This window comes from Capricornis sumatraensis, chromosome 1, assembly GCF_032405125.1.
Source record: "Capricornis sumatraensis isolate serow.1 chromosome 1, serow.2, whole genome shotgun sequence".
Lineage (NCBI taxonomy): Eukaryota > Metazoa > Chordata > Mammalia > Artiodactyla > Bovidae > Capricornis > Capricornis sumatraensis.
The window spans coordinates 34,283,009-34,309,851 of NC_091069.1; the positions used below are offsets into that span (position 1 = coordinate 34,283,009).

Here is a 26,843-nt window from a genome sequence, read left to right on the forward strand (position 1 = left end):
GTAGATGCCAGGCCGGATGAGGGGTCCACACAGAGCCAGAAGGGACCTGAGAAACCAGAACACTCTCTTCTGAGCTGTCGCCTTGGTTCTCCCAGACCACGGCCTCCCAGGCTCTCTCCCACTCCCTGGGGTCCTGCTCCCTGCTGCCTCTCTGGTCAGACCCAACAGCTCCCGGTTTTCACTTCTTCCTTCATCCCTTGAGTCTTCTCCCTGTTCTCCCTGAGGGACAGGGGTGAGATGGTTTGAGAGGGGTGGCTAGGAGGGAGAAAGTGTCTGGCCTAGGGGCAGGCACTGCCTTCTGGCCTGGTTTCTAGACGCCTGGCTTCTCTCAGGCAGCTCATGGTTTGGTCTGACTTGTTCTTTCTTTGGAGCTTGTGGACCAACAGGATTCCCCACCCAGCCTGTTCTGAGACTGGGATCCTGCTGGGCTTTCAGACCCAACAAGGACTTGGACAGGCTCAGGACTCCTGTACAGTACTTGAGGCTCTGGACTAAATGGATCTTTTGGCAGGGTTTAGCCCTCCCCTTACCTCACCTCTGTAGGATGTGGGGTGTCTGGAGCTCTGTGCATCTGATGGGCACTGGGGAAGCTGAGGAGAAGACGTTTCCTCTGTAAAACTTGAATTCAAATGTCTTGTCACCCGCGCTCCCCTGCTAGTCACAGATGCCGGTCACCATTGTCTGATATTTGTCCCATTAGCCACTTTCCTGCCTCGCCCCTGAAGGGGATGAATTTCCTGTCACTGGAAGTTCACTTCTCTGTGGCCCCCACCCCTGGAAGTTCTCACTAACTCTTCTCCTCCTCCCACACAGATCATGGCTCATGTGGACGAGGCTGCCCGCCAGTTGTCCAAGTCTGGGTCAACCCTCTATGCAGTGCTGGAGCTTAAGAAGGGCGCCTCACCTGAAGATGTCAAGAAGGCCTACAGGTTCAGACATCAGCCCCTTATTGAATCTCGCAATTCTCCCCTTTAAACCCTTCTCCTCCTACCTTGCTTTCTGACCCCCCCCCCTTTTTTTAAATATTTATTTGGCTGCATCAGGTCTTTCTTGTGGCATGTAGGATCTTTCGTTGTGGCATGCAGGCTCTAGAAGGCACTGGCTTAGTTGCCTAAATGGGATCTTAGTTCCCTGACCAGGGATCAAACCCACGTCCTCTGCACTGGAAAGCAGATTCTTAACCACTGGATCACCAGGAAAGTCCCCTGACCCAATTTTTAAATATCCAGACCTCCACTTTGGGGCCAGATGGGGCCATCATCCTCTTCCGTGTGAAGAAATGTAGATTTGGGCTGCTTGCCTCCATCCTCTTATACATTCTTTCTTCACCCTCTAGAGACTTATCCCTGTTATTCATCATAACCCTCCCACCCCCACCACTCCCATCCTCTGCCCACCCTTCTTTTGTGTATTGCCTGGCTAGGAGACTGGCCTTGAAGTATCATCCAGACAAGAATCCAGGGGATGCTCAAGCAGCAGAAATCTTCAAGGAGATCAACACAGCCCACGCCATACTGAGTGACCCTAAGAAGCGGAAAATTTATGACCGGCATGGCTCATTGGGAATATATATATACGATCACTTTGGCGAAGAAGGCGTCACATACTATTTTACAATGAATAGTTGTTGGTTCAAGGTACACAATTCCTCTGGTCCCTTAAAAAATAAGAAAGGAGGGGCAACCCTTCACTCTTAGGATGGCTGATTCTCCTCTCCTACAACAAATGCTTCTGTTGTCTCATATACTGGGTGCTGGAAGAATTGAGGCTGGGTGGAGCTTGAATGGAAATACACAGTAACTGCTGGATTGAAGCCATTCTTTCCCACCTTGTAGACACTTGTCCTCTTGTGTGCTCTGCTCACCTGTTGCTGTTGTTGCTGCTGCTGCTGCTTTTGCTGTGGAGCACTTAAGCCACCACCTGAGGAAGCAACTAACAAAAAATATGCGTCAAATGTCCAGCATCAGCCTCCAAGGTCAGGTGAGAACCACAGGCAGGGACTGGGGTGAGAGCTGAATTAGGGTTGTGGGTGAAACCCTGAACTCTCAACTGTGAACCCCAAACTCTCAAGGCAGTATTGGGGCCAAGTGAAGAAAGAGAAGAGGATACACTTGGTTTCTGAGGGGCTTCTGCCAAAATCTGACAGTTTAAATGTAATGTTCGCTTTCCATGACTGTTAAGCTTAATGAATAGGGTGAGCATTAAGGTAAGGAATGCGGTGGGAGACTGTGCCTAGAAAAGGCAGTAGTTGAAGACGAGTTAGAGGATGCAGTTCTTTGCATTTATTCAAGAGAGGGTGGAGAAGGCGATGGCACCCCACTCCAGCACTTTTGCCTGGAAAATCCCATGGACGGAGGAGCCTGGTAGGCTGCAGTCCATGGGGTCGCTAAGAGTAGGGCACGACTGAGCGACTTCCCTTTCACTTTTCGCTTTCATGCATTGGAGAAATTCACACCAGTGCCATCTAGTGACAGGAATACATAACTGCAAGGTAACCCTTTTCTCACCAGTGGACTAAAAAATGGGCTTCCCAGGTGGCTCAGTGGTAAAGAATCTGCCTGCTAAGGCAGGAGACTCAGGTTGATCCCTGGGTCAGGAAGATCCCCTGGAGAAGGAAATGGCAACCCACTACAGTATTCTTGCCTGGGAAATCTCAAGGGCAGAGGAACCTGGTGGGCTACAGTCCATGGGGTCACAAAAGAGTCAGACATAACTTAGCAACTACACAACAGAGTAAAAAATTGTTACTAGATGTTTACATGTGTGTTTTTCAATCCATCATAGGACGCAGAGAACATTTTAGAAGAGGGGAAGATGGTTCTAGTGATGATAATTAGTAAAAGATGAAGAAGAGTGAGGTATGAAAACTGAAATGCAGCAATAACTAAAGGGTAAGAAAAAAATACACACTAAAAACAATTCAGCTGAGTCTTTTTTGGAAAGTTATCTTTATAGTGTGGACTACAGGTATTGTATCCTTACCTGTAGGGGGGTTGCTTTAAATTCTGCATGATCATTTGCTCTAGTTAATAAGATGCCATCTTCTTCTGCCCTTAGATGCTGACCCAGTGAGGGTGCCTTCTGCTGCCCAGGCCACTGGACTCGGGGAAGAGAGGAGCAAGTAGCCCTGTCCTGACATTGACCCTGATTCGCCCCTTCTACATGTAAGACTCGCGTCTTCAGAAGCACTTTTGGCCTCCATCCCAGTGAGGATCCTGTCTTTGTCCTGGATGCTGTCAGTGACCCTGGACGTACAGGGTCACCCTGCTGTTCTTCTTTTTGGCTCTAGTCCCAGTTTAACCTGTTAGAGAGCAGCCCTCCTACCCAACCCTTGTGAGGTCTTAGGCAGGGGTGACAGTTTTTTCCTGAACATTGTGTTTCCTGTGCCTTCCTTGGAATTTGAGCCAGTGTCAGCGGTAGTGTCAGCCACTTATGAGACTTCCATCAGGATCCTGAAAACCGAGCAGGATGGATCCTGTCCTGGAGCTGCCGTGTCAGGTGACCCGCCTTTGTTGCAACTCTGTGTGCCAAGAACTCTTCGTTCAGCCTCATTCCCAAGCGAGTTAACCTTTCTGGGAGCTGGTCTCATCTTCTTCTGGTGCCCATGCCCTTGGCATTGCCAGCCTCATCCTGTACCACCATGAGACAACTCAAAAAGAGCATAGGTGCATTTGAGGCTTAGAGGTCGTTGTCCCACCTTTCAATTCTCCCTGGACTGCAGCTTTGCTAGCACAGCATCCATGAGCGTGGGGCCTGTGGGTTGACCGAAGTTCACACCGCAGTGCCTGCCGGCTTCCATCCTTCTGGTCTCATGTTGTACAAGCTGATCACTATATGTTTTGCGCTTAAAATAGGGGCATGAAAAATGTGATAGGGTAAAGACTGAATGTTTCCAGACCCTTTCCCCATGTGTGCTTCATCGCACTGTCTGTCTGGTATCCTCATCACACCATTCCCCATCTTCGCAGGGTCAGAGCCTAGTAACTCCTCAAACTTCTCTCTCCTGACTGGGAGAAGGGCTAAGGAATGTCAGTGAATAAAAGAGCTTTTTAAAATCCAATCCCAGTGCATATGTTGGGCCCCCAAAAGACAAATCATGCCTGGGATAGAGAAGAAGAAGGAGAAAAAGGTAGAGGACAGGTGGGCATATCTGAGACCAGCCTGCCTCAGGGAGCCAGAGATCAGGACATGTGTGGATCTGGGGCAGAGGCTTCCCAGAGCCTTGTGATGATGACTTCGTCAGTGCTCTAAATTTCCCTTGGAGACCAATTCCCTCGGTGCCCAAAATAGGTCCCTGGCATCCAGGTCCTTTCTGCCCAACTCTGCTTCTCTAGATTTCCTAACAAATCAAGAGATGTCCTTGGTGTGGCTCCAGTGATGTGTTCAGGGACTAGAATCCTATGTTTTCTCAGGGATATGCTCATGAGGTCGTTTCAGGCCCTGGCGCACCTGCCAGCTCCAGCCTCCTGGGCTTCTTTTCCTAGGGCAGGGGGATATAAGAAAGATCTGGGCAAGAACAAAAAAGAGCCTCTCTCTCATCTCTGGTGCCCTTGTTTTGAATCATAGGATTCAGAGGAAGATGGTCAGAGTCACTGACTAAGCCTTGGAGGCAAAAAATTTCATTGTCTCTATCTATAGGTCCAGCAGGATCTCTCCTTTCACCCAGGCCATGTATGGTGCGTATCACACAGGCCAGTTGAGATTCTGTGTCGCTACCTGGAAGAGGCACCCAGGCCCAAGCATGGGGGTTGGGGGCTCACAGGAGCCTTCTGAGTGAGGGCACCTCTGTTGCCCACCTCGGCTTCCACCACAGCAGTGAAGTTCACCCCACTCTTGCTCTGGGGAGTCACCCGTTCCCGAATGAGTCAGGGTCACTCATTCGGTGACAGCTGTGGCTCGCCTTACAGGAGCTAAATTGGGAGCTGGAATGTCACACACACATGCCCCTTGTTCCCCACCCCCACGTTAAAAACTAACCTCCTCTCTGGGGAGTGAGAGACAAACAGCGGTGCCCAGAGAGTGGACAAGAGGGGTTTGGGAAACAAAAGGAGAAATTTCCAGGGACAGAGCCATTCAGGGAGAGAGGAAGAGAAAAAGCTACGTGTGCCTGGCCAGGGTACAGAGCAGAAACTAAAGCAAGGCAGAGAAGTGTCTGAAAACAGCTATCTAAGGACGAGCAAATAGTTTGAGGAAGGGACAGGAGACATAGAGCTGTTTCAGGAGTGAGCAACAGAAGGGAACAGTCGGAAGACTGTTGAAAGTACACGAGGAAGGGCCCAGAGGCAGTGAGAGGAGGCCAAGACCAGGGCCAAGGCCGGGGTAGGCACAATCGCTGAGGGGATGAACTTCACGGTGGGTTTCAAGCCGCTGCTAGGGGATGCGCACAGCATGGACAACCTGGAGAAGCAGCTTATTTGCCCCATCTGCCTGGAGATGTTCTCCAAACCGGTGGTGATCCTCCCCTGCCAGCACAACCTGTGTCGCAAGTGCGCCAACGATGTCTTCCAGGTGGGCCGGGGCCGGGCCGGGGCAGGGCAGGCTGGTGAGGCTTCTTTGTCAGGTCAGCGCCAAGCGCCCAGAAGGTGATGGGAGGAAGGCGCTCCAAGAAGGCTGGGGGTGGCTGTCCTGGCTGAAGGGCAGAAGGAGAGCCAGGGGTCCTAGCAGATCCTAAAGTAAGCATGAGTCAGCAGCTGCTCTGCAGGGTGGTGAGCATACAGCCTGTGCGTGGACAGCCCTGGGATGCTGGTCTCTACAGAGAAAAGGAGACCCACATGGAAACTGGACAGGGAAGTGATCCTCTAACCAGGCTGTGTGACAGTCTGTGCTAGACTCTGCATTCCGCTTGGAGTTGAGATTTCAAGAACAATATGGAAAATCTGGAGAAAATAGCAATGAGATAATGAAACATTAAAAAGTGGACTGTGCGAAAGGTCCATGATGACAGTGGAATTATTTGTATTTAAAGCAAAAGACTGAGCACATCCATCTGGGGGGGGGGGGGGGGGCAGGCAAAGTTAGTGGACAGAACACTGGGAATTCACCCCCACTGGAGGTGACACTTGTGTCCCTCCTCAGATTGGTGAGTCAAGAGACCTGCTGGTTAAAAGGGATCGAGGTCACTTAAGCAGGAATAAGGCAGAGAATACATTTTACTTCCTCCAAGTGGAACCAGTTTTGGCTTGTGTATGGTCACGGAGCAAAGCATAGCTAATCAGATTCACAGATCTCATTTTAGCTCCTGGTTTCAGAACTAAAAGCAGCATGTATCAGAATGGTTTATATAAATGGGCTTTCTTTCTTGCCCCATGCCCTGGTGTAGGTTCTAGTAATCTCTAAAACGGAACAAAGATCAGGGAGAGTCAGGGATAAAGGCACACACACACACACAAACACACGTGTCCTTACCAATGAAGTAAAACCTCAGAATAGACCAGAGCTGGCTGACTTAGTAGGCATGGCAGCGATAAGGAACATCATGAACACGCAGTCTTCATCTGTATCAGAAATTATGGGGAAACGTGTTGAACACAGTGATTTTTAACTTAACCAAGAGAATGCTTCCCTTTTAATTTCTTTGGGGGCAGCATGTTTGGGGGAAAATAGTGGACTGCCTAATTCAGGTCATTCTGCAGCTGTGCCCACAACCCACCGTTTGTTGTCTGCTGTCTTCGCTGAGCTCCATGGTCTCTCCTGCCATCTTCCCATCGAGGCCTTTTGCCATCTCCTATTCCTCTAAGTGTCCAAACCTGTCATTATTTGGTTCCAGAGAACCTCAGAGCCAGTGGTTTTCCCTCTCTGGGGTCTGATCATCCCAGGCGTTCAGTCATGTGCAACCAACCATATTGGGTTTTCCCTTGGTCTGGTTAACTCTGAACATCCTTCAGGCTGAGATGCCCAGGGGGGAATGACAGAAAGGTTTTGCCATCCCTTCTCATGAATTTGTAGTTAAACATTCTTTCATTAGAGCCTGAAATATGTGAAAACAAAGAAAACTTTTTAAAGTGAAGGTAACATGTTCTGTAAAATAAAAAAGAGTGGTCAGAATATTAAAGTGCATGGCACACAGTATCACTGGGCAGAGGGATGCAGGGAAGGGTCCTATATATGGAGGCTAGAAGATGTTCATCCCTGGGTCGGGAAGATCCCCTGGAGAAGGAAATTGCAACCACTCCAGTATTCTTGCCTGGAAAATCCCATGGACAGAGGAGCCTGGCAGGCTACTGTCCATAGGGTTGCAAGAGTCAGACACGACTTAGCAACTAAACCACCACCAGAAGATGTTCAAGTCAGTCTTCTGTATCCAGACACACTGTTTGGTTCCCTGAAGGTCTGGAATACTGATCTGAGCCCAGAGAGACTTGGGAATTGTTTGGGTCGAACCCTGTGTAGAATATTTGGGAGATAACATGATTCCCAGGGCTTCAGGATGGTTCTGTGGATCTGGACTAATGTGTATCTTTTGAAGTACGGGGCACCCCTGGCCTTCCAAGGAGAGAAGAGTGAACCAGCTCATTTCCTTGCTGCTTTATTTGGGATGGCCTGGTGGGAGGCTGACCCAGTTCTTTGGCTACACTTATGTATATACATCTCAGCAGACCTCCCTCTGAAAGATGAGCATATTTAGTTTTTTCACACATTGCCTCCACATTTTGACAACTCTAGGCATAATCAGATTGTCTGTTTTCTAAGTATGGGGACGAGAATAGGACTTCTATATCTTGAAACTACTTAGGAAGAACACACTTAGAACATTGCCTAGAAAGTTAATAGGACTTAGAAAAGTAATACCAGTATATTACACACCCACACACATATTTTTTTCAAACACTATTAGAATTTATTTTATGAAAAGTGAATCTTCACCTTGGGCCCTCTCTAATTCCCTTCTCCAGATAGAGGTAGCCATTACCAACTTTCTTGGGTACCCTTCCAGAAATTTTCCATGGTTAGGTACACATTTGTGTGTGTGTGTGTATGTGTGTGTGCACACATTTAAACTTATCCTATACCTGCCTTGGTTTACTCTCTTGGCTGTTGTTCCATAGCCACACATTCCAACAGGCACTTTCCTTTTGAATGGCTATATAGTGGCCCCTTGTTATGACAGCCACAGTCTATTCCACCCATGCTCTGAAACATTTAGATGATGCTCAGTGTTTGGCTGTCCTAAAAAACTACTGTGCTGGACAACAAAGAAGAATTTGGAAGGAGAAACTTCCCTGGTGATCCAGTGGCTAAGATTCTGCACTCCCAATGCAAGGGGCCTGCATTTGATCCCTGGTCAGGGAACAAGATTCCACATGCCACAACTAAGACCCAGCACAACCAAATAATTAAAAAATAATAATTTGGAGGGATTGTGACCTTAAAACATCAGGTTATAAGAACTGACTCATTTGAAAAAACCCCAATGCTGGGAAAGATTGAAGATGGGAGGAGAAGGGGACAACAGAGGATGAGATGGTTGGATGGCATCACCAACTCAATGGACATGAGTTTGAATAAACTCCGGGAGTTGGTGCTGGACAGGGAGGCCTGGCATGCTGCAGTCCATGGGGTTGCAAAGAGTCAGATGCAACTGAGCAACTGAACTGAATATCAGGTTAACAAAAGAGTCAGGAAACAAAATTTTAAAAATTAAAATATTTCTTTGAGGTAATTTCTTGCCGGTCCAGTGGTTAGGAGTCTTTCACTGTTGAGGGCCTGGGTTAAATCCCTGGTTGGGGAATTAAGATCCCATGGCAGGACCAAAAAAATATTTTTTTTTTCATTGAAAATGTTGAACGTATTAAAGGTTTGGGAGGAAATCATCCATAATCCCACCTTCCCCAATGCAATTGTTTTCATGTTTGCATATTATGCTTGTCTCTATACATATTTTTACATAGTTGCCATCACAATTTAACTCATTTTCTTTAGAGCTGTGATACAGTTCTCTTTCTCTCTCCCTCTCTCTCTGAATTTAAACAGAATAAAACACCAAAACACCACATTAACCCCCTTTAATTTCTCTCTTTCTCTTTCCCCACACTTGCACCCACTCAGCAACCAAGCATTTTGGCTAGGAGAAAGCTGTTGGTGTGGGAATTTGACACAAACATCTTCCCATGTGTTTCTGAATTTGTAAACTCTATTCCTTCCTAAACTGCTTTAAAACAGCCTGTGGTTTATTTTTATACCTGCCCCCACTTCACTGTGGGCACTTGTTTATGAGCTGCAACCTGTTGTAATTTAACAGACAACCAGAAGGCCTTGTGAGAAGGTTGTTCAGAAACAGCTTTTCTGGAGGGTGTCCATGTAGGGAGAGAGTTACAGACATGGGAACAGCAAGAAAGGGGCCTCCTTCTGTCATAAAGGGCAAACTGGGAAAGAAATGACCTCTTTAATTTCATCCCAAATTCAAGTTCCTTTTTTCTTTCTTTCTGTTTTTTTTTTAGTATTTAGGTTGCTTTGGGTCTCAGTTGAAGCATGTGAGATCTTTCATTGCAGTGCACAGACTCCCCAATAGTGGTGCACAGGCTCAGTGGTTGTGGTTTGCAGGGCTTAATTGCTCCATGGCGCATGGGATCTTAGTTCCCTGAGCAGGGATCAAACCCTTGACCCCTGCATCGCAAGGCGGATTCTTAACCGCTGGACCACCAGGGAAGTCCCCCAAATTCCAGTTCTTTACAGTCTAATTGTTAGGGCTGCTGTACAAGTACAGGCCAGCTGGTGAAAACCCTACACAGCCTTCCTCTTCAGCCACTTCCACCTGCCACTGAGGGCACTGAGATGTCCCCTCCCCGGCCCAGACTTGGGCAGGTCTCTTTTATGGGAAATTGGTTGATTGAAATTTTATGAACTATGTTCATCTTGTAGCGGCTTAGGATCTTATTTGAGGAAAGAAACTGGATTTACTGGGAAACAAAATCATAGATGGAGACTCAGCACTACTGGGCTCTATCCTACCAGTTTCTTCCTTAATTGGCCATGAGTAAAGCAGGTTGTTTCACACACATGGATAAAGAGGGGCTTTAAATTGCTGTTTAACATCCTTGTAAACCTAACAATCCGATTTCACACACTGAAGAGAGATCATCATGTATTTCCATTCTTTCAGGACTTCGCATTCAGTTACTAGTGTCCTATCTTGGCTCACTCTTTTTTTTGTTTGTTTCTTGTTTTTCCTGGCTGCACCACTGGCACGTGGGATCTAAGTTCCCCGACCAGGGATCAAACCCACACCCCCTGTATTGGCAGCATGGCGTCTTAACTGCTGGACCGAGTAGGGAAGTCCCGTGGCTCACTCTCCTGCTTACCAGTCCTCCTCTGAGCCAGCCTCCTTTCACAAATCCGTGTCATGCTCACTGCTAGGTTCTGTTGGGCAGAGCAAGCCCTCCCCTCAAAACCCCTCCTCCACCCACAACTCAGCTTTTGCTGCCAATGCCTGGATTCTTCTAAAGGTCTTCAACTTGCTTCAAATGTGTGGTCTTCTGCCCCTGTTTTCCCAGTTTCTCTAGTATATTCTGAGGTTCGGTCTCAGAGGACCTGCATGGTCCACTATTCATCATTGGCCAGGCCAACAGTTTAGGGGAGATAGCTGCCAACAACCCTCCTTATGTCCTGGGCAAGTATCTCAAATCAGCATCACTCTGGGTAGCCAGGAAAGAGGGAAAACATTCTGAGAGAAGTGTAGATTCAATAGAGGAACTGCATTCACAGGGCATCTTTCTAGATGGAATGTTTCCATTGGATGCTGCAGACCATTACCAAAGGAATATAGCTTAAAAGAGAGATAGCTCATGGCTTCGGCACTGTTTCCCCCACCCAATTCCACACCCCACTTCCTACCTTCATAATAAAGGAAAGCGCTCAATTTCTAGACATTAGTGAAAATAAAGATGTCATTTTTCCCATCAAGGTTCACAGAACCCTTGAATTCTACTCATCTGGGGAGCAGTGGCCCCCAGGTTTAAGTTCTGCAGCGTCACAGGCACCAATGTCTTCCCAAGCACCAGCCTTGAAAGGTCTGAGTTTTTTTGACTCCCTCCTCTCCCCGGCAGCCCACTCACATCCATGCAATTGGCCAGATTCCACCTCTGGCATCCCTGGTCTTGGCAGGGTTTTCTGTTTCTGTCTGAGGGCAAGACGGCGACTTGGTTGTGACTTGCTTCTGATCTGTGTCTATCTGGCCGGATGGAGGCGTGGGAGATCTTACTTCCCTGGCCAAGGGCGCCCCCTGCAGTGGAAGCGCAGAGTCTTCGCCACTGGACCACCAGGGAAGCCTGGGCCTTTACATCAGAAGCAATGGCCAGTCTTCTCTCCTGAGTATCCAAATCACTTCTGTTAGATTAATATTCATTCTGATTTTCTCTTGCAGTTTAGAAACCTTGCCTACAAAATTAAGTTCAGCTCCTTACCCTTGGATTCAAAATCCTGTAAGGTTTTTAAAAAAAAATTTTTAAAGCCCTTCATGGTAAAATCTACCTTTCAAGTTCCCTCTGTCCCATGACTCCTCTATCTGTAATTTGAACTCCTCTAGTATCTTTGCTTTCCTAAAACTCTTTCTAATAACCATCTCCTGCTTCCTGTCTACCCTGTCTTCAAGTGGTATTTTCTTAAACACTTTCCTTAAACTAACACAGTTCTTTTTTTTTTTTAGATAAACCCTTTTATTTATTTATGCTTCTCCAGTTTGTTTAAAACAACAAGAACAACCCCCTTAATATAACTGACAACCTTTCTCCCCTCACCCTTCCTTGGGCTGAAGGGTAGTTAATGGGGAGATGGCCCCCAGGGATGAGGTTGACCGTAAGAACCCCTTAGGGAGGTAATGGAGTGATGGAGCCTGAATCCCCTGCCCAGGAAATAGGGCATCTGTAGTGTATGAACTAGGGAGTAAACTAACATAAGTCTGCTAAGTATCTTTTCTCCTGTTAATGCTTCTGGCACTCTAATGCCCCCTGTTCATTCACAGCAGGATTGAGCATTGTATTTTTAAAAAGTAAACATTTATTTCCCCAAATACGAGGTCCTTGTACAAAATTTCAAAATTATATTTTTTTTAAAAAAGAAGGTATCACCCACAATTCTATCACTCAGTGGATATTATTGCAAAAATATTTAGTTTTTATTTTATGCATTTTATAAAGTAATTCATGGTTTATACAAAGAAATTTGGGGAATGTAGATGAATACAAATAAGAAATTTAAAAATCCTATAACTCCCATCACCCATTTCAAAATTTGGATCCTACTGTCTATATAGACTTACATCCTGCTTTTTTCATGAGTCTCTCCCCATGTTAAGAACATGTTAAACATAGTTGCATTGTAATACCATTGTAACTCATTTAGTCTTTACTATTAAATAACCGGGCTTCCCTGGTGGCTCAGGTGGTAAAGAATCTGCCTGCAGTTCAGGAGACCTGGGTTCGATCCCTGGGTCGGGAAGATCCCCTGGAGGAGGGCATGACAACCCACTCCAGTATTCTTGCCTGGAGAATCCCCATGGACAGAGGAGCCTAGCAGGCTGCCGTCTGTGGAGTCAGACACAACTGAAGCAACTAAGCAGCAGCATTAAATAACCAGCATGTTAACTATCTGAAAAAACAATTTTACTGTTTATTCTGGTTATAAAGATAATACAGGTGTGTTGTGATTTTTTTTTTTTTTTTGGCTGCACCGGGGCTTAGTTGCAGCATGTGGGATCTAGTTCCCTGACCAGGCATAGAACCCAGTTCCCCTGCATTAGGATCTTGAGTCTTAGCCACTGGACCACCAGGGAGCTCTTGTATTATGTAAATTTTAAGCCTCATAAATAATATACAATTATAGAATGTATAAATCCGTCTAAACACACTAGGGTTACTTCAGAGAAGATGGGATTTCAGGAAATGTTAATATCAAACAGGAAGAGGGCATTCAAGGGACAGCTAGAGGGAGGCACAAACTAGAGATAGTGGATTCAAGAGAGGGACATGGTGACCTGCAAGATGTGAGAGGAGAAGGTTGCTATAAAAACTAACAACTCCCTTCCCCCACACTGGTCAGTGTTCTTACCATAAATATATCCATTAAGGCTCATTGCTCAGAGAACATCAGCCTTTGAATGGAGCTACTGCTAAGTACAAATCCTCTTTTTAGATCTGAGGAAATGTGAGCCATAAGAGAAATTGTTTTCCCAAGGTCATAAATGGCAAATCCCAAACCACATCTTCAGATCACTGCTACTTTCCCTGTATCATCTTGCATTAAATGCTCTCAATTAAAATACAGAGATGCTACCAAGAATGGGGAACAATTTTATCTGCATATCTAGTACAGATGACTTTCTCAAGGTAGCCGCTTCACACTTGCAAACTGTTTAGGACATAAGAGATACAAGTTTTGATTAGGGGAGGGAGTTAGGAAAGAGTTAGAGCAAATGTCCCAAACTTCATTCTCTGTCATCTTCCTGATTTTTGCCAAAGCTGTGTACACCATTTGTACTATGCTCGAGTATTTCTACTTAAAAGAACTCTGGGGACTTCCGTGGTGATTCAGACCCAGAGCTGCCAACGGAGGGATTCCTTGGTCAGGGAACTAGATCTTGCATGTACCAGGAACCTGCATGCCCCAAACCAGATCTGGTACAGTCAAGTAAATAACTCTGTAAAAAAGAACTCACCTTTAAAGATGAAATATTTATAATTCTACATGACAGAGTCCAGGAAAAATCACCAATTTTAAAGGCTGGTTTTTTTTTTTCCAATATACATTAAAGTAAATAGATGGGGAAACAGTGGAAACAGTGTCAGACTTTATGTTTTGGGGCTCCAAAATCAGTGCAGATGGTGACTGCAGCCATGAAATTAAAAGACGCTTACTTCTTGGAAGAAAAGTTATGACCAACCTAGATAGCATATTCAAAAGCAGAGACATTACTTTGCCGACTAAGGTCCATCTAGTCAAGGCTATGGTTTTTCCTGTGGTCATGTATGGATGTGAGAGTTGGACTGTGAAGAAGGCAGAGTGCTGAAGAATTGATGCTTTTGAACTGTGGTGTTGGAGAAGACTCTTGAGAGTCCCTTGGACTGCAAGGAGATCCAACCAGTCCATTCTGAAGGAGATCAGCCCTGGGATTTCTTTGGAGGGAATGATGCTAAAGCTGAAACTCCAGTACTTTGGTCAACTCATGCGAACAGTTGACTCATTGGAAAAGACTCTGATGCTGGGAGGGATTGGGGGCAGGAGGAGAAGAGGATGACAGAGGGTGAGATGGCTGGATGGCATCACTGACTCGATGGACATGAGTCTGAGTGAACTCCGGGAGTTGGTGATGAACAGGGAGGCCTGGCGTGCTGCGATTCATGGGGTCGCAAAGAGTTGGACTCGACTGAGCGACTGAACTGAACTGAACTGAAACACATAAGAGGGCTTCCCTGGTGTCTCAGTGGTAAAGAATCTGCCTGCCAATGCAGGTTCAGTCCCTGGGTTGGAAAGATCCCCTGGAGAAGGAAATGCCAACCCACTCCAGAATTCTTGCCTGGAAAATCCCATGGACAGAGGAGTCTGTCGGGCTACAGTCCACGGGGTCACAAAAGAGTCAGACACGACTTAGCTACTAAAGAACAAACACCTAAGAAATGTATATGTCCATCCCCATGCCGCCTGAAATCTTCATGCCTGTCCTCAGTATGTCCACCACATTTTGGGAAATGCACACTTGGGTAGCACAGTGAGGGAGTCTGAGCTACATAAGCTAGCAACATGTCATGCCATGAGCCAGAAGCCCCTGAAAGGCCAAAAGAAAAACTTCTCTGTTTATTAGTAGTCAAGTTTAGCCCTAGTACCAAAGGACATATATACACACATACATATACACTTCAGGGTCTACTCTAGCAAAGGAAGTTGGATGTGGAGTTGGGTAGGGGAAACATTGCTGAAGCCATTACAAAAAGGAAGAGGTGCCCTCGAGGTTAGGAGGAAAGCCAACCAGAGGTAGAATATGGCAGAAGGAGTTGAGCTGTGGAAGAGGGGAGGACTCTAGGACCCGGGGAAGAGTGGCAAAGCACTGCTCAGCTGCGGCATCTACTCCAGGGAGCAGCACCAGCCTGTGGTCAGAGAGAAGTAGCCCTCCCCCTCGCCTGCCCTGCTTGCTCTCCAGCTTCCAAGAAAGGTGCTCTTGAAACAAGAGACTGAGGTTGACTGCCTAAGCATTCACTGCTTCTCAGAGCCCCTGGTCCTGGGAGAATGGATTAGCCAGGATTAGCCAGTGGGATGAGCCACCAAGGAAATTTCTTTGGCAGATATGGAAGCGGTGATGAGGCATGTGCCTCGCCAGCCCACCTCAGATCAATCTCTGGGGTGAGTCCTCATTGTGGGGAATTTGAAGTAGGACCCTTGACTAAGATAACCCAACAAGTCTTGATTACTTTTTCTTCTCTTTTGTAGCACTATGGTAAAGTACACATAAAATAAATATTTACTATCTTAACCATTCTTAAGTGTGCAGTTCAGTGGCATTAAGAATATTCACATTGTTGTTCAACCATCACCACTATCCATCTCCAGAACTCTCATCATCCCAAATGGAAACTCCGTATCTATTAAATAATAACTCCTCACTTCCCTTCCCCCAACCCCTGGCAACCACCCTTCTATCTCTGTGAGTTTGACCATTCTAGGTACCACATATAAGAAGGGTCATACAGTATTTGTCCTTTTGTGACTGGTTCTTCTTTAATCAAGGAGACTATGCTTTCTTCTTAAGTGAACAATGCAAAGAAATAGAGGGAAACAGTAGAATGGGAAAGACTAGAGATCTCTTCAAGAAAATTGGAGATACCAAGGGAAGGTTTCATGCAAAGATGGACTATACAAAAAAGATCTTAGTGCCCCGGATAACCACAACGGTTTGGTCACTCACCTAGAGCCAGACATCCTGGAGTGTGAAGTCAGGTGGGTCTTAGGAAGCATTACTGTGAACAAAGCTAGTAAAAGTGATGGAGTTCCAGCTGAGCAACTGAAAATCCTAAAAGATGATGCTGTGAAAGTGCTGCACTCAATATGCCAGCAAGTTTGGAAACTTAGCAGTGGCTGCAGGACTGAAAAAGGTCAGTTTTCATTCTAGTCCCAAAGAAAGTTGATGCCAAAGAATGTTCCAAGAACTGCACAGTTCTACTTATTTCACTTACTAGCAAGGTAATGCTCAATATCCTTCAAGCTAGGCTTCAACAGTACATGAACTGAGAACTTCCAGACGTACAAGCTGGATTTAGTAAAGGCAGAGGAACCAGAGATCAAATTGCCAACATCCATTGGACACAGTAAAAGCAAGGGAATTACAAAAAACCATCTACTTCTGCTTCATTGTCTACACTAAAGCCCTTGACTGTGTGGATCACAACAAACTGTGGAAAATTCTTAAAGAGATGGGAATATAAGACCACCTTACCTGCCTCCTGAGAAATCTGTATGCAGGTCAAGAAACAACAGTTAGAACTGGACATGGAACAACAGACTGGTTCAAAATTGGGCAAGGAGTACATCAAAGCTGTATATTGTCACCCTGCTTATTTAACTTATATGCAGAATATATCATGTGAAATGCTGGACCGGATGAAGCACAAGCTGGAATCAAGATTGCTGGGAGAAATAGCAACAATCTCACATATGCAGATGATGCCACACTAATGGCAGAAAGTGAAGGGGAACTAAACAGCCTCTTGATGAGGGTAAAAGAGGAGAATGAAAAACCTGGCTTAAAACCCAACATTCAAAAAATAAAGATCATGGCATCTGGTCCCATAACTTCATGGCAAATAGATGGGTGGGAAATGGAAACAGTGACAGATTTTATTTTCTTGGGCTCCAAAATCGCTGCAGACGGTGACTGCAGCCATGAAATTAAAAGACGCTTGCTTCTTGGAAGAAAAGCTATGACAAACCTAGACAGCATATTAAAAGCAGAGACATCACTTTGCTGACAAAGTTCTGTTTAGCCAAAGCTACGATTTTTCCACTAGTCATGTACGGATTTGAGAGTTGTTTTCTTCATTTCTTTAATTGAAATAGTTTGTTGAAGCAGTTCTTCCAGAAGGTATCTTTGTCCCTCGTTCATCATGCTTTCTTTTCCATTTCCTTTTTGTATTATCTTGGCTTGCATCTCCTGTTGCACCTCTTCTGTTTATCAGTCCTCTTTAAATAGGGTAGCTTTATCTGGTACTGAGGGTAAATTCGTCACTCAACCCCGTTGACCTTGGCTTCCTTCCAAAAGCAGACTGGCTCTCTGAATGTTATCATTGGTTTGTAATCTCTGTTTAGCTCTTTGGCTTCTTGGATGAATAGAGGGGTATGACCTGGATTAGTAGGCAGTTGAGTGTTTCAGTTTGGTTATGTTGCCTCAGAATATTTTTCACATGAGTCTGATGAATTATGATGAATTATCTACCATGGGGGCATGTGTAGCCATGGGAGGAGGTCTCCTGTGAGATTTGAACTATCTCTCCACAGACATGAAGGTCACTCTGGTTGCCAGCTAGCACTGTGTGGCACATGAGATTTTAGCATGATGAGTCATCTTCTGTTTATTTCTGTTGAAATAACTTCAATCCACAGTTGCACAGTTGACTTTTAGGCTGTCCTCTCTTTCCTATTGAAAGGTTCCTATATGAAAGGATGATGCTTGGTCCTTCATGACTCTTTTGCTAAAACACTTCACCTAAGGCTCAGAGAGAAAAATGTTAGCTTTGGGCATCATTCTTCAATGGACCTAAATTTCATTGTATCTGACAATGTAGTATTCTTGCCTTGAGAACCCCATGAACAGTATGAAAAGGCAAAACGATAGGATACTGAAAGAGGTACTCCCCAGGTCAGTAGGTGCCCAATATGCTACTGGAGGTCACTGGAGAAATAACTCCAGAAAGAATGAAGGGATAGAGCCAAAGCAAAAACAATACCCAGCTGTGGATGTGACTGGTGATAGAAGCAAGGTCCGATGCTGTAAAGAGCAATATTACAAAGCTGAAACTCCAGTACTTTGGCCACTTCATGCAAAGAGTTGACTCATTGGAAAAGACTCTGATGCTGGGAGGGATTGGGGACAGGGGAAGAAGGGGACGACCGAGGATGAGATGGCTGGATGGCATCATTGACTCGATGGACGTGAGTCTGAGTGAACTCTGGGAGTTGGTGATGGACAGGGAGGCCTGGCGTGCTGCGATAGGGTCGCAAAGAGTTGGACACGACTGAGTGACTGAACTGAACTGAACTGACAATGTAGTATAATGATTATTCAGAGTATAATGATTACCCTAACCCTGAGGTCAGAGTGCCTGAGTTCAGATATTGATTTTGCCACCAACTGGCTGATGATCATGTGCAAATTTATTTAACTTTTCTGGGCTACAATTTCCCATCATTGAAATGGAGCTAATGATATGAAAATGAAATGAATTAATACAAATAAAAGGATTTAGAGCAAAGCCTCGCATAAACTAAGTGTTCAATAGGTGTTAGACTTGTATGTTTCTTACTTTATTTCTTATAGTTCAGGTCAGAGGGTAAATGTTCAACTCCTCCACCATCTTTTAAAAAAAATATTTATTTGTTTATTTGGCTGCTCTGAGCCTTAGATGCAGAACATGGGATCATTTGATCTTCGCTGGGGCATGTTGGATCTAGTTCCCTGACCAGGGATGGAACTTGGGCCCCTGCATTGGGAGCTCAGAGTCTTAGCCACTGGACCACCAGGGAAGTCCCTTTTCTACCATCTTTACAAGAAATTCTTGAGGGTTAAATTCAAGAATGTATGGAAAACCCCTAGCACAGTGCTTGACATATAATAGGTCCTCAAAACATGTGTTGACTGTTAAATAATGAGTACGGAGGAAGGGCACAGTGAGGGGCAGAGGTTAGAAGAAGCTTTAGGAGTCTGTCTTTGCTCTGGGGCAAGACTTTAGAATATGCCCCCTGGACTTCCCTGGTGGTCCAGTGGTTAAGAATCCACCTGCCAATGCAAGGGACACTGGCTGGATTCCTGGTGTGGGAAGATCCCACATGCCACAGGGCAACTAGGCCGATGCACCACAACTATTGAGCCCGAGCTGCAACTACTGAAGCCCATGCACATACAGCCTGTGCCCTGCAACAAGCGAAGCCACTGAAATGAGACCACCACACACCACCACGAAGAGTGCTCTGCCCTCTGCAGCTAGAGGAACCCAAGTACAGCAGTGAAGACCGAGCGCAGCCAAAAATAAAATAAAATAATATAATTTACTTATATAAAAAATAATATGCCCCCTTTCCTCCCATTCAGACACCAAGCATATTCAAATGCTTGCCACCAGCAAATCAAAGAGAAGCAAGATTCCAGGAGTTTGCAGGTTTAGAGTTTTCCTGACACCACCTTGCTCACTTGGATTCTAAATACTGAAAGATAATTGTATCAAGCGAACAAAAGCCCAGCGATCTCACACTTTAACCCAGTCTTTAAGCTAAACTTAACAATATTCACACAATTCCAGTTACTAAGAAGGATTTATGTTTATTTACACAAACGCAGCCTTGGGATAATCTCAAGCTAATCTTTTTTAGCTTTATGATGGGCTAAAATGTTAACTTACAATTTTCAAGAAATCCCACCAAGGGCTTCCCTCAAGGTTCAGTGGTAAAGAATCTGCTGGCCAGTGCAGGAGACTCGGGTTCAATCCCTGGTCCAGGAAGATCTCACATGCTTCCAAGCAACTAAGCCCATGCGCCACAGCTACTGAGCCTGTGCTCTAGAGCCCGGGAGCCACAACTCCTGAAGCCCAAGCACTCTAGAGCCCGTGCTGCGACAAGAGAGGCTTCTTGGCTTCTGCGATGAGAAGCCTGTGCATTACAACTAGAGAGTAGCCCCTCTTGCTCCAACTAGAGAAAAACCCGCACAGCAACAGAGACCCAGCAAACCCCCAAATAAATAAATAGACTTTAAAAAAGAAATCCTGCCAAAATGTGATAAGGATTTGGAGAAGTTTATAGAACCCAACTGTGGGAAATACATCTAAACACACAAAGTCACAGATGACCATCCTCTCCATCACTCTCTGGGAGTGTTCTTCCAGCCAATTAGGATTAGGTTCAGCTGTGAAAGACAGAAAACCAAAAATAACAGTGACTTCAAGTAGGTAAAACTTTTTTACTCTCCAGTGAAAGTGGGCAGTCCAGTTCTGCCTCATCAGAGACTCCTTTTATCTTGCCATTCGCAGCATGTGGCTACTGCCTGGCTCTAGATGGCTGCTTCAGCCTACGCCATTTCATCTTCATTCCAGTCAGCAGGAAGGAGAAAAGAGGAGAAGTAGGGCATGCCTTTCACATTGAAGATACTTCCTAGAAATTGCACAAAACATTTCTATCTATATCCCATTGGCCAGAACACAGTCACCTCGTCACACCCAGCTGGAAGGGAGGCTTGGTTGCATGGTCTTTATCCCAGGTGTCTTACTAAAAATCTAGGGTCTCTATTATGGAAGAAGAAGAGGTGAATGTTGAGGAACTGCAAGCAGTCTCCACCTGTCTTTCCTCTCCACTTCTCTCCCCAGATCGATTCTTTCTCTTCCCTGCAGACCAGGCTTCTCTGTTCACAGTGTCTGACCCCTCACACTGCCCACTTGTACAGATTTCGGGATGGCCACAATGTCGGCTTTTAGCTCAACTCCACAGGCCTTTTTTCAGTTCAAAAGCTGCACATGGTCTAGTCACCTCAGCCTCTGTGTCTCCATTCCAATTTCCTAGAAAGAAAAACTGATTGGTCCTATTGGGTCAGGTGATCGATCATGTCCTCAATTCTGAGCCAACGCTCTGTGGCCTCAGCCATGGCAGGGCTCTCCTTTTTAGGACAGGATGGAGCAGGTCCTCTCAGGGGTGTAAATGGGAGGAACTGTTGATCCCATCTGGTGAGTTCTCCTTCCAAGCTTCCTCCTGTCGTAACACCCAGCCCACTGGATGGAGCTGTGAGTTTGCTCCTCCTGAGGGCAGGGATAGTCATCTTTTCCCCAGAGCCTAGCAATTACCTGGCACACTTAATATTTGTGGTAGAGTGAATAATCCACTCTAATCCTTAATTGTGCAGAGGTTGAATGCTTGCCCAGACATGCACAGTAGGCACGACAGGAGCAGCATGAGAACCCAGGAGCCCTGGTTCCCTGTGCCTGGAGAGATTTCCCTGGATTGCCTGACTCTACGTGTCTGCTCTGTTGTTCAGCATTTGTCTCTGTGCCCCTGCCCGGGGTTGCAAAGAATCTCCCCCACACGTGGCCCACGAGAGCCCTAGGCTGGAGGCTATGGGCTGCACCACTCAGGGTCCATTTCCCTTCTCAGTCTTCCTGCTGAGGTCAATGTCTCCCCATAGCTCCAAGCTGGGCCCCTTTGAGGAGGTCTTGTCCTGACAAGGCCGGATCAAGCTAGGCTCTGGGTGCAGCGATACTCAAAGGGGTGGGCTGAGTAATGAGACAAAGGTGGGAGAGATTTCCATGGCCACCCACCTGGGGCTGCTCTCAGAGGAGCACCCAGCCACAGAAAAGAACTTCCTTGGTGGTCCAGTGGTTAAGACTATGTGCTCCCAGTTCATGGGACACAGGTTCAATCCCTGCTTGGGGAACTAAGATCCCACATGCCATGCAGCACACCATGCCCCCCCCCACCAAAAAAAGAGCTGCTGTCTCCCCCTCCATCACTGTCCTACTCCCCAGCCCTCGTGACTTTCTCTCCCACCCCCTCCAATTCCCCCATAACTCACTGAGCCTTCCTCTCATGCTCTCTGCACCCATAGGCCTCAAACCCTCTGTGGCAGTCCCGAAGCTCCACCACCGTGTCTTCGGGGGGCCGTTTCCGCTGCCCATCTTGCAGGCACGAGGTGGTCCTGGACCGACATGGTGTCTACGGCCTGCAACGGAACCTGCTCGTGGAGAATATTATCGACATTTACAAGCAGGAGTCCTCCCGGTGAGCTGTTAGCGTCTCATTTCTCTAAAGTGCAGGCCCTGGGACATAGCGAGGGAGCCCATCAGGGCCAGCAGGGAGAAGCTGAAACAATCAACTTGTCCCTTCAGTTTAGTGACGAGAGGAGTGGACCTCAGAGAAGGAGGGACTTGCCCCCAGCTTGGTAGGTCACCAGCTCAGGCGGCCTCTGATTCCCGGTCAGCACTTCCCCTTCTTCACCTGGGAGGGGCTGGCCATCTATCAGCAAGGTCCTTGCCAACCCTCTATGACCTCCCTCCCTGTGGCACTTCCTGCCCCCTGGAATAGAAACCACTCTTGGATCTAGGCCTCCTGTACCCTGTATGTAGCTCTGTTCCTCAAGTGAAGAGGAAGTCATCTGCCTGCCCAGCCACAGCAGCAGCTGTCGGGGCACAGAGGGTGGCAGTGGCTGGTGGAGGCTGAAGAAAAAGTGCTCAGGGGGCCTCACACGCTTGCCCCACCTGCCTGGCCCCTGACCCCTGCTCCTACACTGCCTGCCTCCCCGCAGGCCACTGCATTCCAAGGCTGAGCAGCACCTCATGTGTGAGGAGCATGAAGACGAGAAGATCAACATTTACTGTCTGAGCTGTGAAGTGCCCACCTGCTCTCTCTGCAAGGTCTTTGGTGCCCACAAGGACTGTGAGGTGGCCCCACTGCCCACCATTTACAAACGCCAGAAGGTATCAAGCAGCAGAGGGAGCAAGCATGGGGGGGTGGGGGTGGGGACACAGGATGGGATCTCAAACTGCAGCCTCTTACTCCACTTGACTTCAAAGGCATGCAGATCAGGGCTGAAGTCCCAGCTCACTGTGGGACTTGGGTAAGTCACTTGACCTCTCTGGCCCTAACATTCTTCCTCACTTGTAAAATGGGCATGAAAATGCTTACACTTGAGAGGTGTAAGGATCATATGAGAAATGGATGCAGCATGGTGAACTCTCAAGGCCATCTCACTGTCATACGAGTAGATTCTACATAAAACATTATTTACAAATTAAGGGACTCCTCTGGAGGTCTGGTGGTTAAGCTTCCAACGCAGGGGGCACTGGTTCAATCCCTGGTTGGGGAACCAAGATTCCACATGCCACGCAGTATGGCCAAAAAAAGAAATTAATCAGTTAATTTTTAAAAAATAATTGAAAAAATAAAATAAAAATTAAATTGATAGACAGGTAGAAAGTAAAGGAAAGCTCCAAGTGTGGGTGAAGTAGGGAGAGAAGGAGGGGGAGTGAGATGTGAACAGAACCCTGAATATGACAAGCATGGGAAAGGCAGGATTTCCCACAGGGCAAATTATTACCGAACTAGACAGATGAGACTATGCCTACAAACTCCTGAAACTTGAGGGATCTACAACAAAGACCCCCAAGGATCACAGGATACACTGGAATCCCAGGAATCCCTAAAGTGGGCAGTTGTGCCACCTGGCTTTTGACAAAAGCAAATGCAAATTCTGCCTGGTGGAAAAACCCTCAATTTAGGCCTTGGGTTTTTCTTAGATTAAGATCAACATAAGATGAGCTCCCGATTGAAGATACACAAAGAAATGTACTCATGAGTGAAGTCAGCAGAAACAAAATTTTCAGATTTAGACCCTCAAGAAATTAAGATACTGGAATTATTAAAGAATGTAAAGTCAGCTTTGTATAAAATGCTTTAAAAAATGGAATTTGAAAATAAGCAATAATAGACTATCAAAAGTGCAGATTTGACGAAGAACCAAACAGAGCTTTTAGAAATGAAAATATAATTGTAGAAAACAAAACATTCAAGGGATGAATTAAATGACAACTTTCTCTCAGTAAGAGAGGACTGGGGAATTCCCTGGCTGTCCAGTGGTTAGCACTCTGTGCTTTCACTCTCGAGGGCCTGAGTTGGGGAACTAAGATGCCACAAGCCACACAGCATGGCCAGAAAAAAAATTTTTTTTTCACGTAAAAGAATTTTAAAAGGGAAAGAGAGGACTGAAAAAATAACTTAGAACATAGCACTGGGAGATGAGAAGGTTGGGAATGAGAAGGTCTAACATATTAGATATATGATTAGATATATCTGATACTCTAGATATATTAGATACTCTGATTAGATATCAGAGTCTCAGAATGAGAGAATAAAGAGAATGGAGAAGAGGCAATATTATCTTAAAGGAAAATCCTGAAGACTTTTTCAAAATTGATGGAAGATAAAGCATGCAGCCCAGTGTGTGGTATTTGGTGGATATTTGGTGAATGTCTCTTTCTCACTTGGTGGTGGAAGACTTCCTCTCTCCACTTCCTTCCAGAATTTATAGACTGTGCTTCCAAACTTCTTGAATGGTTCCAAACTCTCTAGATCTCTGTCAGAGTTTCCCTGAGGATGCCCTGATGGTGGAGTGGAGGGGACAGTCTTCTCCTGGGTAGCCCTGGCCAGGGAGGGAGGGGCTTAGCTCCAGACAAGGTCCTCCAGCCCTGAGTGCTGGCCTCTGTGTGTGGCAGAGTGAGCTCAGCGATGGCATTGCGATGCTGGTGGCCGGCAATGACCGTGTGCAAGCAGTGATCACACAGATGGAGGAGGTGTGCCAGACCATCGAGGTGAGCCTGGAAAGGGAGGGAGGGAAAGTTGCTGGGCTACTGGAGGTGAATCACAAGTAGTAGAATGTGCTTACCCAGGCTGCTAGGTTTGAATCCCAGCTCTGTCCTCCTCTGTGACTTCGGTCCAGTGACTTAACTTCTTAGTGTTTGGGTTTGCTTGTTTTTAACTACGTAAAAGAGTGATGATGAGAATGATATGATGGCTACCTCCACGGATCTTTTTGAGAATTAAGTGAGATAATACAAACAAAAACCAGAGTCAGAGAATTAGGCAGCACCACTCAATGAAACTCCTTTAAATATATAGTGTTATTTTCTGAGAGAGTAGATCTTAAAAGTTCCCATCACAGGGAAAAATTTTTGTCCACTATGTATGGTGCTGGATGTTAACTAGACATATTGTGGTGATCCGTTCACAATATATACAAATATTGGATCATTATGTTGCACACCTGAAGCTAATATGTTATATGTCAATTAAACCTCAACAAAGTATATATCAGTATTATTACTGAAAAGATCTGGGAACCAGCAGCCCTTGGGTGGAGTCCGGTCTCTGCCACTAATTTGTGGTTGTAATTGGCGGGTCACATCTCTTCTTGGCTCCCCGTGACTGCCATTAAGTGGGGAGTGGGACAAGTAGCCTGGTACTCTCCCAGCTGTGAGGTCTCATCCTTACTCCTGGTTTTTCAGGAAAACAGCCGGAGGCAGAAGCAGTTGCTGAACCAGAGGTTTGAGGGCCTATGTGCAGTGCTGGAGGAGCGGAAGGGTGAGCTGCTGCAGGCGCTGGCCCGGGAGCAAGAGGAGAAGCTGCAGCGAGTCAGGGGCCTCATCCGCCAGTACGGAGACCACCTGGAGGCCTCCTCTAAGCTGGTGGAGTCTGCCATCCAGTCCATGGAGGAGCCGCAGATGGCGCTCTACCTGCAGGTGGGCCCTGGGGGGAGGGGGGCGGGCAGTGGCAGGCCACCTAGTGGCTGGAGTGGGGGCCTTTGCACTGGGAAGCCGGGTTCAAGTGTTAGCTCTGGCTCCTACTTGCCCCGTGGCTTTGGGCAAGTCACCCTCTCTATCCATTTTTTTCCTTAACAAATTGGGACATGCATCCCCCCCTAACCCGCAGGACAGTGGTGGGCATCAGAAATGGGATATTGCTGGACGTTGGCACAGTGCTTACTCTCACCCTCCTTTCTTCCCTGCAGCAGGCCAAGGAATTGATCAATAAGTGAGTAGGTGGAGCGGGAAGGGAGAGGAAGGGGTGGGCGGGGACTCCACTGACAAGGGTGGGAAGCGTGGGTAGTGGTGCTGGGAGTCTCCAGCTGAGCCGCTGGGCTGCTGCAGGGTCGGGACGATGTCGAAGGTGGAGCTGGCCGGCCGGCCGGAGCCGGGCTATGAAAGAATGGATCAATTCACCGTGAGCGTGGAGCATGTGGCCGAAATGCTGAGGACCATTGACTTCCAGCCAGGTGAGGAAGCCAGGATGGGAGGGAGCGGCCAGCCGCTAGGACTGGGCGTCCAGACCCTCTGGGTCGGGGAGGGATAGGGGTAAGACGGCCAGAGAATAAGGGACCCCGACTCACCCAGCCTTCTCCTGGCCTAGGCACTTCTGGAGAGGAAGAGGATGAGGAGGTCGCGGTAGAAGGGGAAGAGGGCAACGCAGGAGCAGAGGAAGAGCGGACGGATGGGCGGGAAAGTGAGTGTGGACATCGGCGGGGCCTGGCGGGGACCCCCTTCCACCGTCGGGCCATCGTACTCTTGGGGGCATCAGGGATCGCTTGGAGCCCCTACTCCCAACCTCAACCAGGAGGGGCGCGCCCCCTAGCGCGCCGGCCCAAGTACAACTTTCTTTAACACTATCCTCTCTGGGCTGGTGGGAGACCGGGTTAGGTGGGGAAGTGAAGGAGAAACCCTCCTGCCTAGAGAAACGAGTGAGCTGGGCTTCGGAATTGCCTTGTTTCTTGGGAGCGCCCGCCCACTGAGCTTTCTTTCCCAGGCACAGGCCAGCACTGACTCGCTCCTGTTGCGGATCCTGCGCAGCCGGGTCCTGGTGCTCGGATGGTGAACGATCTGAGCAGAGACCACCTCGCCACCCAGCCCTGCGTCCCGCCGCGGGGGAGGGGCTCAATAAAGAGCTAATGCGTCCCGACCTGTAGCTCCTTTCACTGCTCACTCTCTGAGGTTCTGCTTCGGAGACATAGCATCACCATCCATCCTGCCCTTCTCCAAATCTGGGACCTCTTGGGGCTAGGACGGGTGGGGGTGTGTGTGTGAAGCGGAACGAACCCTGTTGGGGCACCTCCTTGATATTAGGCA

The 26,843-nt window shown here is 47.1% G+C and overlaps 2 protein-coding genes across 2 annotated transcripts; both read left to right on the plus strand.

The window, feature by feature from the left end:
- Positions 1-816: 816 nt before the first annotated feature.
- DNAJC5G (DnaJ heat shock protein family (Hsp40) member C5 gamma) lies at positions 817-2,837 on the plus strand. The gene is made up of 4 exons (XM_068986816.1): positions 817-929; positions 1,424-1,637; positions 1,836-1,980; positions 2,785-2,837. The coding sequence occupies exons 1-4, from the start codon at positions 817-819 to the stop codon at positions 2,835-2,837; spliced, it is 525 nt and encodes a 174-aa protein (XP_068842917.1).
- A 2,503-nt stretch (positions 2,838-5,340) lies between these two features.
- TRIM54 (tripartite motif containing 54) lies at positions 5,341-26,592 on the plus strand. The gene is made up of 9 exons (XM_068966656.1): positions 5,341-5,508; positions 21,779-21,951; positions 22,475-22,646; positions 24,441-24,536; positions 25,230-25,463; positions 25,733-25,755; positions 25,872-25,996; positions 26,131-26,279; positions 26,524-26,592. Exons 1-9 carry the CDS (start codon positions 5,341-5,343, stop codon positions 26,590-26,592), a joined length of 1,209 nt encoding a protein of 402 aa, XP_068822757.1.
- The last annotated feature ends 251 nt before the right edge of the window (positions 26,593-26,843 follow it).